Genomic DNA, 13,545 nt, shown 5'->3' on the forward strand with positions numbered 1-13,545 from the left:
TACATTTCATTCTAATTATTGCTATCTGCTTGTATGCTGGTTAGATATAACTTAGGGTATTATAAAACATAAGGTCGATAAAATATATGCAGTGTGTTATTAAAATTCTGCTGAAAAGTTACATTGAAGAATTAAAATTCTATGTACTATATTATTGCATCTTATTTGTATCTTGTATTTGGAGGTTAAATTGCAACACAAATTTATTCAGTTAGGAGTCATCTTGGGACTTTTGAGAGTTTAAACAATCTTTCCAGGTCCTTCCCTCCACTTTGGGGCGTTCCACAGAAGCCAAGAACCCAGAAACCCACCCCCTTCTGCACTTGAGCGAAGCAGGCCCAGGGCCACCAAGTATTGTTTGGTGAGCCTGTTGTGCCACCTACAGCTCATTTTCAGAAGTGCACAACCTTTCCCCTCACCTGCTGTGTGCTTGAGCGTCCTCCCCTCTGACTCGCCTGTCGGTCTCCCCCTCCCCCCGCCGCAGTACATGGAGATCGTGGCCCACGGGTACCTCGGCTCCGGGGAGGCGCAGCACAGCGTGGACAAGCTGGTCAACATGACGTGTAAGCGCGGTCCCGGGACGCAGCTGGCCATCCCGGGCATGGCTTTTGCTGCAGGGAAGGGGGGACGCTTTGAATACTCACGGGGGTCCCCACACAGCTATGGGCTTGAGAGTCCATGCCAGCTGTTTTGCTCAGTGGCAAAATGCACCCAGAGGGGAGATTTTTAGATCACAGTTCTTACCTTGAAAAACCCGATTTCATGTTTTAAAAGATTTTCATTGAGCCCAAGCTTAGTTTATTTAGTGCAAGAGAGACTTCCTTCCATAAAAGCAAATTTTGGTAAAAATATTTTTTGCCTCCTTCGATTTCTATTAAAATGTCAGAGACTATTCATTTTTCATTTATAAAATTGGGGTAATAACAATACCCACTTCCAAAACTTCTCTTTTTGGAAGCTCTTCCCAGCCCACCTTCCGTGCTCTCTGGATTTGATGAGTGCGCACTCCTGCTCTCGTGGGAGTGAGCCCACTTTCTTTGTGTGCACAGGACTGGACCTTAATTCTCAATTCCAGGGAGAGAGGAATCTGTGGTGAGCCTCAGGCACCAGGAAGGTTCTGTGAGGCCAGCCGTTCCCCTCCACTGAGGAACCTTGCTAAGTCCAACACATGAAATCTTTATGGGGGCGATCTTTGAAGAGTAGGTTTCACTTTGAACTTGTAATGATATTAAGGAACTCATTCAACTTTAAGTGGAAGGGAAGGTTTAATTTTCTTGCTATCTCCAAATTTTATTATTATGATAGTAATATATAATAAATACTAGTTGAGCTTGAAACGTGATTCTTGAAGTAAAAAAATCAACCCTGTCCCTCCTCCCTCCATTGTCCTTTTTGTGTGGCCTGTGTTCCCATTTGTCCTTCCTTTCCTTGCCCATCAGTACTTGAGACCTGAGGCTCTATGAGCAATGACCCCCTTTAAGCTTCAAATCCCTCGTTGAGATATTCCATTCCTTTATAGATATTTTTCAAAAACTTGCTGCTGTCAAAGACCAAAGAGAATGGGTCACCACAAGCGGAGCCCACAAGGTGAGTGGTCCCAGAAGGAGTTCCTGCTTCAGCTTCATATGGTGGTGGTTCACATGCTAGAGTCCAGAGCCCTTGTGGTCAAGCCACGTGTAATTATAATTCTCAAGCCTGCTAACCTAGCCTAAAATTGCCAATCTCTGCTAACCGCCTAAGGAGTAAATATAGAAAGAGCAAATAAAGGTTTTCTGAAACTTTTTTCTTTTTTCTATGTCATTTAATTCTTTATTGCTTAATCAACTAAGTTTATTGCTTAATTTAAATGTTGCTTGTAAAACCTTGACTATATATAAACTGATCCTGGGTGTGTGTTTACAAATAAATAAATAAATACATATATATGTATGTATACATATAAATACATTCCATTTGGCACATGAGGTTATATTAGTTTGAACCATGTGAAATTACCCTGGTGTGTAGGTCAATTTCATATGGTTTAACCTCATAATAAGATGGTTTAGTATTATAAGCCCATGGGTCAAATACATATTTCGAGATGAATGAATGCAGGTTTAATCAAAACAGACTACATTTATATTTATAGCAAAACTATTTAGCTGGTAGCTGCCTAGAACCAGGTTTCAATAATTTGTTGAGTTTTTATATCCCAGGAAGCCACTTTCCAGCATATATTAGAGCAAAGTTGCCTAAAATGTGTTAACACATGCTGCTCATTGTATGGGGGGGGGGTGATTCTTAGTGATAATACAGGTCAGCATTTTTTATTTCAATAGCTATATATTTCACTGATATCACTTAGAATTTGAAGAACATTTTTGAGTAGCATTAAGGTGTTAAGGGTGGACATGACAAAAATTGTGAAATGATATCTCAGTGACTGGAGTTTGGGAAACACTATGTTAGAAGACAGAAAGGAAAAAGTGAGAGAAGAAAAAGAGGGAGGGATCTGAGAAACAAAGATAATAATGGCTCCATAGAAAATGCATGAGATCATAAAGGGGAAAAACCCACATAATAGAAACCCAAAATCAGTCTAGTAGTTGTTATACAGGTCACAACTCTGGTCTGAAGTATGTTTGGGTGTGTGCTTTCGGGGACCCTGAGTTCTAAAAATGTAGAGGGAATATACATAAATTTGCAGTAATGGGAATCCCGAGAAGGTGACTGATAAGATATATACGACTCCCAACTCAGTGATGTTACTCAGAAATTTGAGAGGCAAATGAATTGTCTGGTAGTGTTAACATATCTTGCTTAGTTTGGGGATAAAAGACAGTCTTCAACATTTTGTTGAAAAAGTACTTTCATAATTTGGAAAGTGCCTGCCACAATGCCAATGCCCAACTCAAAATGAGTGCTCAGTGACTGGTCGCTACCAGAAGACAGAGAGCAGACAGCGTGGGCACCTGGAAGTAGAGGGCCATGTATCTTGGTCCCTTTGCTTCCTGTCCTGGGCAAGGAATACTTACAAGGAGCTCGTCTGAAGAGGGGGTGGATGCCTGCCCCTTAAGAACTGGAGATCGTGAATGTTTAACAAATTTTGAGGTTAAGCCTCTATGATCTTTAGAAGGAAACATACTGTTCAAGAAGCTTGTAGTACTTACATAATTAAACCTTATTTTACTTCATTTTTCAGACATTAGTAAATTTACTCAGTGCCCGAGATACTAATGTTCTGTTGGGTGCCCTTCTGGCTCTGGCTAGTTTAGCTGAAAGGTGAGTGTATTTTAATAAGTTCTGCTGCTTTAGCAACTCAGATGGAAGAAATGCAAAATAGATCAGTTTCTCTATTTATTTTGCCATCTACTTAGTTAAAATTTGTGAAAAATAAACATGAAGTACCATAACTGTACTGAAGAGGATCCGGGATGGAAAAGCATCATTTTAGAATTTAAGCTGGAGCAGCAAAGCAGTTTAAAATTTTCTTTTTTTTTCCTGACTAGAAATATTTACCTAGTCTTTTCATCCAACCCTCAGTTACTTCTACTTTCACAATTACACAATATGTCTTGGACAGTTGAATCTCCCTGACTTGTTTTCTTCATTCTCTCCCCTATATATATTTTAACATTTTCAAACATTTTTGCCCTTTAAAAAATTCTAGATAACCCCTACAGATGTTATGATATTTTAAATAAAAAAGCTTTAAATATGTTTTTATACCAGTAAGTGGATCACTGCTTTTTTGTTTTTTGGGGTTTTTTCCAAGTTAATTGAGGACTAATTGACAAATATAATTTTATGTATTTAAAGTATACAACATAATGATTTGATACACATATACATTGTGGAATGATTACCAAGATCAAGATAATTAATACATCCATCACCTCTCATAGTTAACTCTTTTTTTGGTTTTGTGACGAGAACATGTAAGACCTCGCAGCAACTTTCAAGTGCACGACCCCATATTATTAACTGTAGTTGCCATGCTGCACATTGGATCCTTAGTGCTTATTCTTCTTATAACTGAAAGTTTGTACCCTTTAACCTACACCTCCCTGTTTCCCCCTACTTCCAGCCACTTGTAAACACCCTCCATTCTATTCTGTTTCTATGTAGTCGGTTTTGTTTGTTTATTTTAGATTCCACATATAAGTGATACCGTATGGTAGTTGCCCTTCTCTGTTTGGCTTATTTCATTTAACAGATTGTTCTCTAGGTTCATCCATATTGTCACAAATGACAAGATTTTTTATGGCTGAACAATATTCAATTATGTATATATAATTATATTCAATTATATATATAAATATGTATATCACATTTTCTTTATCCACTTCATCTATCAAAGGACATATAGGTCATTTCTATATCTTGGCTATTGTGAATAATGCTGATCATTGCTTTTTTGTGAACAGCATATGATTCCCTTTCTCCAAAGGGAATCATGTTATCATCATACTCTTATTAAACAAATTTAAATTTATGACATATAATACTTATTGAATGTTGGAGTTTAATGTAGCCCTGCCCCATAGAGCTACATTGCATTTTGTTTCTCCTCCTGGGATAATATGAGGGCTAAGATATTAAATATGTGGATATGGTAAAATACATTTTTCATAGTTACTAATACTTTTCAATTTGTAGTCCAGAATGTAGGGAGAAAATAAGTGAACTCAACATTGTAGAAAATCTGCTGATGATTTTACATGAATATGACTTGCTTTCCAAAAGGTAGGATTGCTAACAGGGGAAAATGACAGTGTCTGACATTTAATGAAAATGATTATTATTATTTTACTTATGTCATGTTATTTACATTGTTAACTGAATATCATGAGTCAACTTGGCATTTATCTTCTATTTAAGTTTATATAAAGTAACCAATAGCAAAGAGATATATCGATCTATCTTTGGTCCTGCTTTACTTCTAGAACTGGTCACAGATTTGAAATATATAAGTCTCATGATTACATCTTTAATATTTTTTTTATTACATTTATTTACATCCTGTCTCCTTAAGGAAGGAAACTCTGAGGTGGCTCTACTTTCAGTAATTTCAGATTGTGTGTTGAATAAGTGATTAGATTCCTAAAATCTATTTTGCTTAAGGCAAGTAAAATACATTAAGATAGCTACTGACTTATTTCATGACCAAAACAGAATCTAGAGTAAAATGAACTCATTTTCACTTGAACTACCTATTGCCCTAAAAACTTATTGTATCCAGATATTTATTAGGTTACCTGCATCATTTGATATTTAGTCGAGTAAGTCATAATTTTCTAAAGAGGCAAAATAGTTAACAGAAATCCCAAGCAATAAAACACTGATATTTAACTCATAGTAAATCCCTTGAATTCTTCGTCTAAGCCAACTTAACCCTCTTTTACAAACTATACTTAGACTTGGTTGTCTGAATTGATTCACCCAATAGCCTCTGCACAGGTGTTGGAAAACCAAAGATGAATAAGATATGGTTGCATGGTGTAGGAGAGGGGCAGACACACAAATCATCAGTTTCACCACAACATTGTAGGTGGTGTGGTCAGTGGATGCACAGGATAGATACCCTGGGGGCATGGAGCAGCACCTCCAATCAGAGCGAGGGGTCATGCCAAGTCTCCTAAAAGAAGGAGCAGTTGTCTAGGCAGAGGAAGAGAGCAAGTGAAAACAGAATATGCTCCCACCTGGAGGCCTGCAGTGGTGTGTGAGAGAGGAGCGTGCATGGGTGGGCGCAGCTACAGCAGAGTGCAGGAGGGAGGGTGCCAGAAAACTAGTTAGATAGTTGGTGATAAGTTAGAAATAGAGCTAATTTTGGCCAGGCCTTCTACATGCCAGGCCCTGCTCTAAGCACTTTTGTGTTTTAACTTGTTTGATCTGCAATTCTCTTTCCATATTTTATAGATGAGATACCTTTAGCGAGGTCATGATGGGCTCTTTGTGCCTAATAGTGTGGATTTTATCATGAACATTATGGAGACTCACAGATTTTAATCATGATCAGATTGATTTTGGGGGGACAGTTATTCTGATTGCAGTGTGTGGGGTGTGGAATTTAGCCACACAATGAGATCCACTTAGAACAAGGAGGGAATGTTTGGTGTAGAAAGTTTGAGAAGGTGAAGAATACTGTCTACCAAAGAACATATGTCAGAGCATAAAAGTTTGGGAGGGAGAGGAGCCATGGAAAATTAGCTCAGGGAAAGGAATTGTGAAGCAGGGTAAGAATGGGAATATTGGAGAGGAGGGTGACAGAGAAGCTTATATCTTGAGCATAATCGAGGCTCACAAGGATGGAGGGGCAGTGGGTTTAGCTAGCTGCAGGACTCACAGAAGAATTAACCCCAGTGCTTGCCCAGGAAACAGGGGGAACCAAAGGCTCTCCACTGGTTGGAGAAGAAGGGAGTGTCTTGGAGGAGTCCCAGTCTTTGGCTTGGAAATTGAAAAGACTGTGGTGTCCTGAGTCCAGATTGGGGACATAAGTGGAAGGGCTGATTTGGGGAGGAGGATAATGACTTTGAGTTTAGAAACAGTGGGGTGAGTGCCTGTGGAACAGTTAAGTGACTGCTGGAACCTCTATAGGTTGGGAGTGATGCCTGGACTGAGATCACAGTGCCAGGGTAGAGGGAGTGTTTGAAGCCATAGGAATAAATAACACCGTCCAGGAAAGTGTTCAGAGTGTGAGCCTGGAGGATTCAGGACAGCTCTATGAAACGTCTATCATCATAATGTTTCAGAGCTTAGTTGAACCTTATGTCTTATGCCATCATTATCTTTATTTTACTCTCCAGATATTCACTGAGCACTTTGCATTTAATTTCCCTGGATCATAGTGTTTTTGCCATCAGGTATTAATGTCTTATTTTTGCAATCACATAGTAAGTTTCTGAAGACTAGGATAAAGCTTTTATATTTCTTTTGTCTTGAGCATAATGCAGGTCCCATTGTATGTACTTGATGCCTGTCTGCTGGTTAGTAGGTTTTTAGCCAGACCAATGGGGATACCATGAGGATATGACTTAGAAAGTGGTCCAGAAACTATGACCTGCAGACTAAATTTGGCTCCCTGGCTGTTTTTGTGAATAAAGGTTTATTGGCACACAGCCATGCCCGTTGGTTTTTGTGTGTTGTCTGTGGCTGCTTTTGCACATGTTGGCATGGCTGGGTAGTCATGACAGAGACTGTATGGCCCATAGAGCTGCAAACACTTGGCTGTGATCCAGCCCTCTACAGAGAACATGTGCTGACTGTGACATAGAGCCTGTTAGCGCGACCGTCCGTGCGTGTCGGCAGCTCCATGTGAATAAAGTCAAGCCGCCACTGAGCTGAGTCTCCCCTCCCGCCCATCCCTCGCAGGCTGACAGCTGAGCTGCTGCGCCTGCTCTGTGCCGAGCGCCAGGTGAGAGAGCAGGTGAAGCTCTACGAGGGGGTCCCCATCCTCCTCAGCTTGCTGCACTCAGACCACCTACAGCTGCTGTGGAGCGTCGTCTGGATCCTGGTTCAGGTTTGTGAGGACCCTGAGACCAGTGTGGAAATTCGCATTTGGGGAGGCATCAAACAGATTCTTCATATTTTACGAGGGTGAGTCAGAGCAGGCTTTGGCCTGCTTCACTCTGGCTGATGAAGGCTGGGGGTCTCAGCTGTTCGAGGGCAGGGTGGGCATGTGCTCAGCTGGCTCCCTCCCATTCTTCGGTCATTGATGTTCTACAGAGTCATTTTTACTTGTTGCAAACAGGCTCTAAATCAATGTTGGGAGCGTTCATCTTTTCAGCTCCTTGGGAGCCCTGACGTATTTATCTTTGAATCACCAGCCTGCATTAAAGGAACAGATGTATGATCCTTAGTTAAAATAGGAGGAAATACTGTTATTCAAATGATTCCATGTTACTGACCCTGGTCCAGTTGCTCCTCTTTTCTCTCTAATCTCCGTGGCAGTGCTCTGAGGTGGATTAACACCTTGTTGCCTCTCTTTTAAAAGTAGAATCTGGTGGCATTCAAAGCCATGAATCTGGGGAAGGAATGGCTTGTTAAAATAGTTTCAAACTGAAATTCTCTTGAATTATGTTGCAAAAACTATAACAAAAGCAAAAAATAGTAGATATGGTATGTATTACATGTATTGAAGTATTGAATAACAATATTACTGGTACCACCAGTGGGAAGGATCTATTACCTAAAATTATTATAGAGCATAATTCATCCCCCTAGGTGCTGAATCAAAGTTGAAAAGGATTATATCTGCCTGGAAAAAGATCACATTTATCTGTAGTATGTAAATAAAGTTCATTCTAATAAAAGCAGAGTAACATCAATTTTAATATGACTTGTTATCAAATCAGTATTATTCAGACTTTGTGCTTGTTGTGCCTGATAACTTGATATTGTGGAGCTATGTGTCATCAGCTCCATTCTCTGAAGGAACTTTCCAAAGCATAAGAACAGACTAGAGATATGAGCAGTGGCTTTGTTAACAATTTCTATCATTACCAAAACCAAGTAAATAATGTGTAGACTGTTGACAATCTACTTGCTTTTATGAATATCACATAAAAATCTCAAGTACTTTAAAGTATAAATTATAAATCTTTCATTAGTATTGTGGCATAATGAGCTAGTCCCACAGTCAATGTAATTATGATTGCAAAGGTTTTTTTCCACTTGAGTTTATAGGATGATGACGATGATGGTGGTGGTTATTTTTGGTCCATCATACGTATTACAGTGGCCGTGGGTAGCCCTCGTGGAGGGCAGCTATTTTCTTGATGATAAAATTAAATTACATAATAGTTAAGCAATACTTCAAGGACAAAACCTGCCTTTTGACCACATAGAACTGAGTTTAATATAAAGTACTAGTTTTCCTCTTTTGCTCAAGCCATAACCATTCTTGATAGAAAAGAGTTCTTTCACATCTAAAGAGTAATTTTCCCAGTCCACTTCTATGGTACAATGTTAGAAATCTCTTCCCTGGGAAGAAGATGTATGTCAATACTTATTCCATGTTAAATATGGCTCAGTGCTCTGGGAGAATTTATTACCCCAGCTGGGTAAACAATATCCTTTCAGAGCTGGGCTGCCTAGAGCTGGTATAAGGGGTGAGGTTGCCAGGTTGTCTGCTGGCTTGAGTATGAACAGGCTCTGTTGTCAGGGTGGTTTATAGGAAATCTGTTCATGCCCATTCACCTGCAGTCCCAAACTCAAAGGCAGTTTCTAAAAGGTTACATACTCTTGATCAGGTAGAGTGATCCCTAAAATTCAAGTTTTAACATAATTAAAGATCATTGACTGCGACTATTCCATTACCTTCCCTATGCTCCCCGAAAGAAGGGCAGAGGGCCCAGATGACACAGGACGGAGGCCAGGGAGACTCCATCCACTTTACGTTTGGGCATATAGAAATCTACATAGAGCTGCTGCCATAAAAATAAATGCACGAAAAAACATGGCAACCATGTAAAACAGAAGGGAACAAAGCAGATAAAGACAGACGAATGATCTATTGTGGAAGATGTTGCACTAAGTAAACAGAAAAACAAATGCTTTATTTTATCAAACACATTAAACAGAACATGAAGTTTATGAAATGAGATTAAAGATGAGATGATAGGATAGTAAAAAGGAGAACAGAATGATTGTGAAGCTGGGAAAGAAGATGAGGACTGAACAACATGCAGAGACTGAGTACCAGAAAGAACGTGGAGTTAGTGAAAGGAAGGGCACACTTGAAAACTTACACACGATGCAGAGGAGGAAGACAAGGGAATAAGAGCAACGTAAAATGAAGGATATGGCCCACAGAAGATGGGTTTTCAACACGTGGATAATTGATATCCCTAAGGTAGAGAATAAAACAAAAGGAAATTTTGAAAAGCCTCAATGATCTAATAGAAGAGAACTTTCCTAAAATAAAAGAAGATTGGAATTTAATGGAAAAAGACAAAACTCAGAATGATGAAGACTGAGATGTATTCAAGTAAATGGCAGAAGAATAACGTTCAAAACAAAGGGGGCCATGTGAAAAAGAGAGAGATGACTCCTACCTCACACTGCACACAAAAATCATGTCTGAGTGGATTGGAAGGTTACACAGGAGAAAACTTTATGACCTGGGGGAGGCAAAGATTTATGAAACAGGAACCAGAAAGCACTGACCATGAACTACCATTGATAAATTGGTCTGTGCATTAACTTTTCTTTTTCAGGGACAGAAATTTTGTTTCTGATCATTCCTCCATTGGAAGCCTGTCTAGTGCCAATGCGGCAGGCCGAATCCAGCAGCTTCATTTGTCAGAAGATTTAAGCCCTCGGGAAATACAAGAAAATACTTTCTCTCTTCAAGCAGGTATTTATATCATATTATTATGTTTTATTATTTGATATTGTTTAACCTTGTATTATTCTATTATAAAATTATAATGATAATATTAATTAGGCCCAATTTACAACTTAAAAAATGTGATGTTAAATCCATGTGGATGCCTGAAACTTCTTGGTACCAGTGTTGGACTTGCAGGTTAAGGACACCCCAAACTTTCCTCTGCTTGCCAAGTTCTGTGGCCTAATCTGTTAGCCCTCTAAAGTAGTTCATACTCAGATTATAAGGGTTAACTTGGATAATATATTTAAAGTATGCACTATTTATCTGACCATTGTTGATGTACATTGAGCACGTGCTCCACACCGGGCACATGTTGGGTATGGGGCTGATGGTGCCTGCCCCCCTCCCCCCCTCCATGCACAGCGGGGTGCATTGGGGGTGCCCCCCAGGCTGCCGTGGGGTGTGCATGCGTGTGAGCTACATGAAGAGGAGAGGTACCAGCCAGCACAACTCAAGTGCCTTTCTCCCAGAGACGTGCCAGAAGGAAAATTAGTGTTTTTTGAGGGATGGCTCTGCCGACAAAATTCTCTGAGGCAGGGAGCGAGAGTGCTGATGTGCAAGTGCCGCCATGGCCACGACAGACACGGCATTTGGTGGTTTTCGTTGCAGCCTGCTGTGCGGCCCTCACGGAACTGGTGCTTGACGACACCAACGCCCACCAGGTGGTTCAGGTGAGAGGGCGGGGTGCCAGGACCTGTCACGATGGAGGGAGCCCACCTCAGGTGACACCTGTATCCTGGAACATGGCTTAAAAATATTGTAATATGTCTTATTTAACATGTAGAATTCCATTTTATATTCTTGTCCTTCCTCTTTCAACTCAGCTTAAAAAGAACTGCCATGTAGGTAACTGATGGTGTTTATTCCCTATGTTATGTGCAGTCTATTTCATTTTCTTTATCTTTTTTTTTAAAGCTATTCTGAATTGTTTTAATTTAATTGTTTTAATTCCTATGGCACATAGGACACCATGAGTTAAGGATAGCAGTCACTTTAAGAGGACATGAAGTTATTCAGCTAGAGGTGATTGAAACACACCAAACAAAATATTTATTGTCAGGAAACTGATTTCACAAAGCACACAAAGCATAATTCATTAACCAATTCACTACATATACAGTCATATGTGTGTGTGTGTGTGTGTGTGTGTGTGTCAATACACACATTTATATACAACCCTTTTATGTGTTTCTATTATAAAAGTTATTTCCTGCTTGTTGAATTTTACAGAGAAAACTTTTTTTTTGCTCAATACATCAACTTAAAAATGCATAAATTCATAAAGTTAGTAAAGGGTCAGGTCAGCAGTGATCAGAGTCCCTGGGGAAGCTCAGCAGGTCAGGGTGGCTGCTGAGGCAGGCGGAGGCTCAGTCCTGTTATCGTCGCTTGCTGTCTTGGCCTCTAGAAAAATATTTAGCCTAAGTTCTGACTTTGTCATGTATAAAACAAGGAAATTATAGACTAATTCACAGAACAGCTCTGAAGACTAAATGTAGTAAGGCAGGTAAAGCTCTTCACAGTTATAATATAAATGCCCACATAGAGTAGAATTCAGTAAATTATGTATTTAATAGATAATAAAAAATGTAGCAATAAGGTAATACTTTTTGTTCATTCCTCCACATCTGTATTTGTATTAGAATAAGGCTAGAAAGATGTTAACCGTTTATACAAATAACTTTCATTTTTTAAAATCTCTTATTTTTCTCTTATTTTTCTATTTTCTTTTCTATACTAGTTTATCTACATGTATTGTTTAATTAACAAAACAATAAAGGGAGAAATATTTCATAATTAGATATTTAAAATGCAAAATATAAAGACATTTGGATCCCTTTACTCTGCCCCTTTTTTTGCCCCCTACTCTTTGTTTTTAAAGTATTTAAATCACTTTTAATTGATATACTTTGTTATTTATAATCTTTAACGACAGTTGAGATTTTATGATCTGGTTATAGTCTTTGATGTTTAAAAGTATTACACTGACATTTTTACTATTGTCCTGTAATATTTACTCCTGATTCCAAAATTATACTAACATTTCTTCTTTAATATTTTAAAATTGTTCCTTCCTTCTTTATGCTGTGTATCTCCCTGGCATTGTGGCTGGTCACTGATAACATGGCATCTTTATTCTTACAGGAAAATGGTATATATACAATAGCAAAATTAATTTTACGAAATAAACAAAAGAATGCAGCAAAAACTAATCTATTACAGGTAATAAACATATCCATTATTCTTTAATATCAGGTTACTGGAATCTGGGGAAATTTTGGTAATATAATCTATGATTTTTAGAATTTTTAGGTTAGCACTGGTCCCCTCTACTGACCGAGAGGGAAAAATATCTGGTGAGGGAGGCTGGCATGGAAACAAATGCTGTTAAAACAATGTAGACGGCTTAACAGTAGTTTCTCCGTAGGGTATTAGGTGATTTTATTTAGATATTTCTTTGCTTATCTGTTAAGTTCTATGTTTTAAAAACATTGCTTGTGTATCAGAAAATAATACTAAGGGGAAAATTATGTGCCATCTTTAAGCACGGACCACAGTCAGTAGCATTTCACCTTTACAAAGGCAAACCTGTAAAATGGAACTTGATGGATGAGATGGTGCTGGTCAGGTGAGTAAAGGGATAGAGGTGGACACCCATGACATCTGCTCCAGGGCGGACGGGCATCCGCATAGGGAGAAGAGCGTGGACAAAGCACGGGAGCCTGGCAGCTTAGAGTGTGCTTAGGCTGCTCAGTGAGGTGGGTGTGGGGTGTGGGGCAGAGGGAGTGCCTTAGGACAGCGGTCCCCAACCTTTTTGGCACCAGAAACTGGATTTGTGGAAGACACGTTTTCCATGGACAGGGGTGGGGGTGGGGGCAGAGTTCAGGCAGTAATGTGGGCGATGGGGAGCAATGGGGAGCGGCAGAGGAAGCTTTGCTCGCTCACCTGCCGCTCACCTCCTGCTGTGCAGCCCAGCTCCTAACAGGCCACGGACTGGTACCGGTCCATGGCCCAGGTGTTGGGGACCCCTGCCTTAGGAGATGAGGCCTGGAAGGTAAGAAGGGGCCACATTATGCAGGGTCCTATGTGCTTTTTTGAGGAGTGGACACCAGGGGGCAAGTGTCCCCAAAGACATTGGCATGATAAAATCAATTTAAAGTAAGCCTTTGCAG

The 13,545-nt window shown here is 39.6% G+C and overlaps 1 protein-coding gene across 12 annotated transcripts in view; it reads left to right on the forward strand.

Moving 5' to 3' along the window:
• The window catches only part of NEK10 (NIMA related kinase 10), a 325,496-nt gene that overhangs the window by 70,634 nt on the left and 241,317 nt on the right, over window positions 1-13,545 (forward strand). For 10 of the 12 annotated variants that reach the window (XR_014232504.1, XR_014232505.1, XM_082346463.1 and 7 more), the window contains 8 exons: window positions 485-563; window positions 1,520-1,587; window positions 3,185-3,264; window positions 4,642-4,728; window positions 7,354-7,578; window positions 10,200-10,339; window positions 10,985-11,046; window positions 12,518-12,595. Coding sequence is in view for 8 of the 12 variants with exons in the window: in XM_082346463.1 (XP_082202589.1) it covers window positions 485-563; window positions 1,520-1,587; window positions 3,185-3,264; window positions 4,642-4,728; window positions 7,354-7,578; window positions 10,200-10,339; window positions 10,985-11,046; window positions 12,518-12,595 (819 nt within the window). In the remaining 4 variants the exon portion in view is untranslated. The other 2 variants (XM_082346464.1, XM_082346465.1) reach the window with 1 other exon arrangement.

This window comes from Balaenoptera borealis (assembly GCF_965194805.1).
Source record: "Balaenoptera borealis genome assembly, chromosome: 12".
Classification (NCBI taxonomy): Eukaryota; Metazoa; Chordata; class Mammalia; order Artiodactyla; family Balaenopteridae; genus Balaenoptera; species Balaenoptera borealis.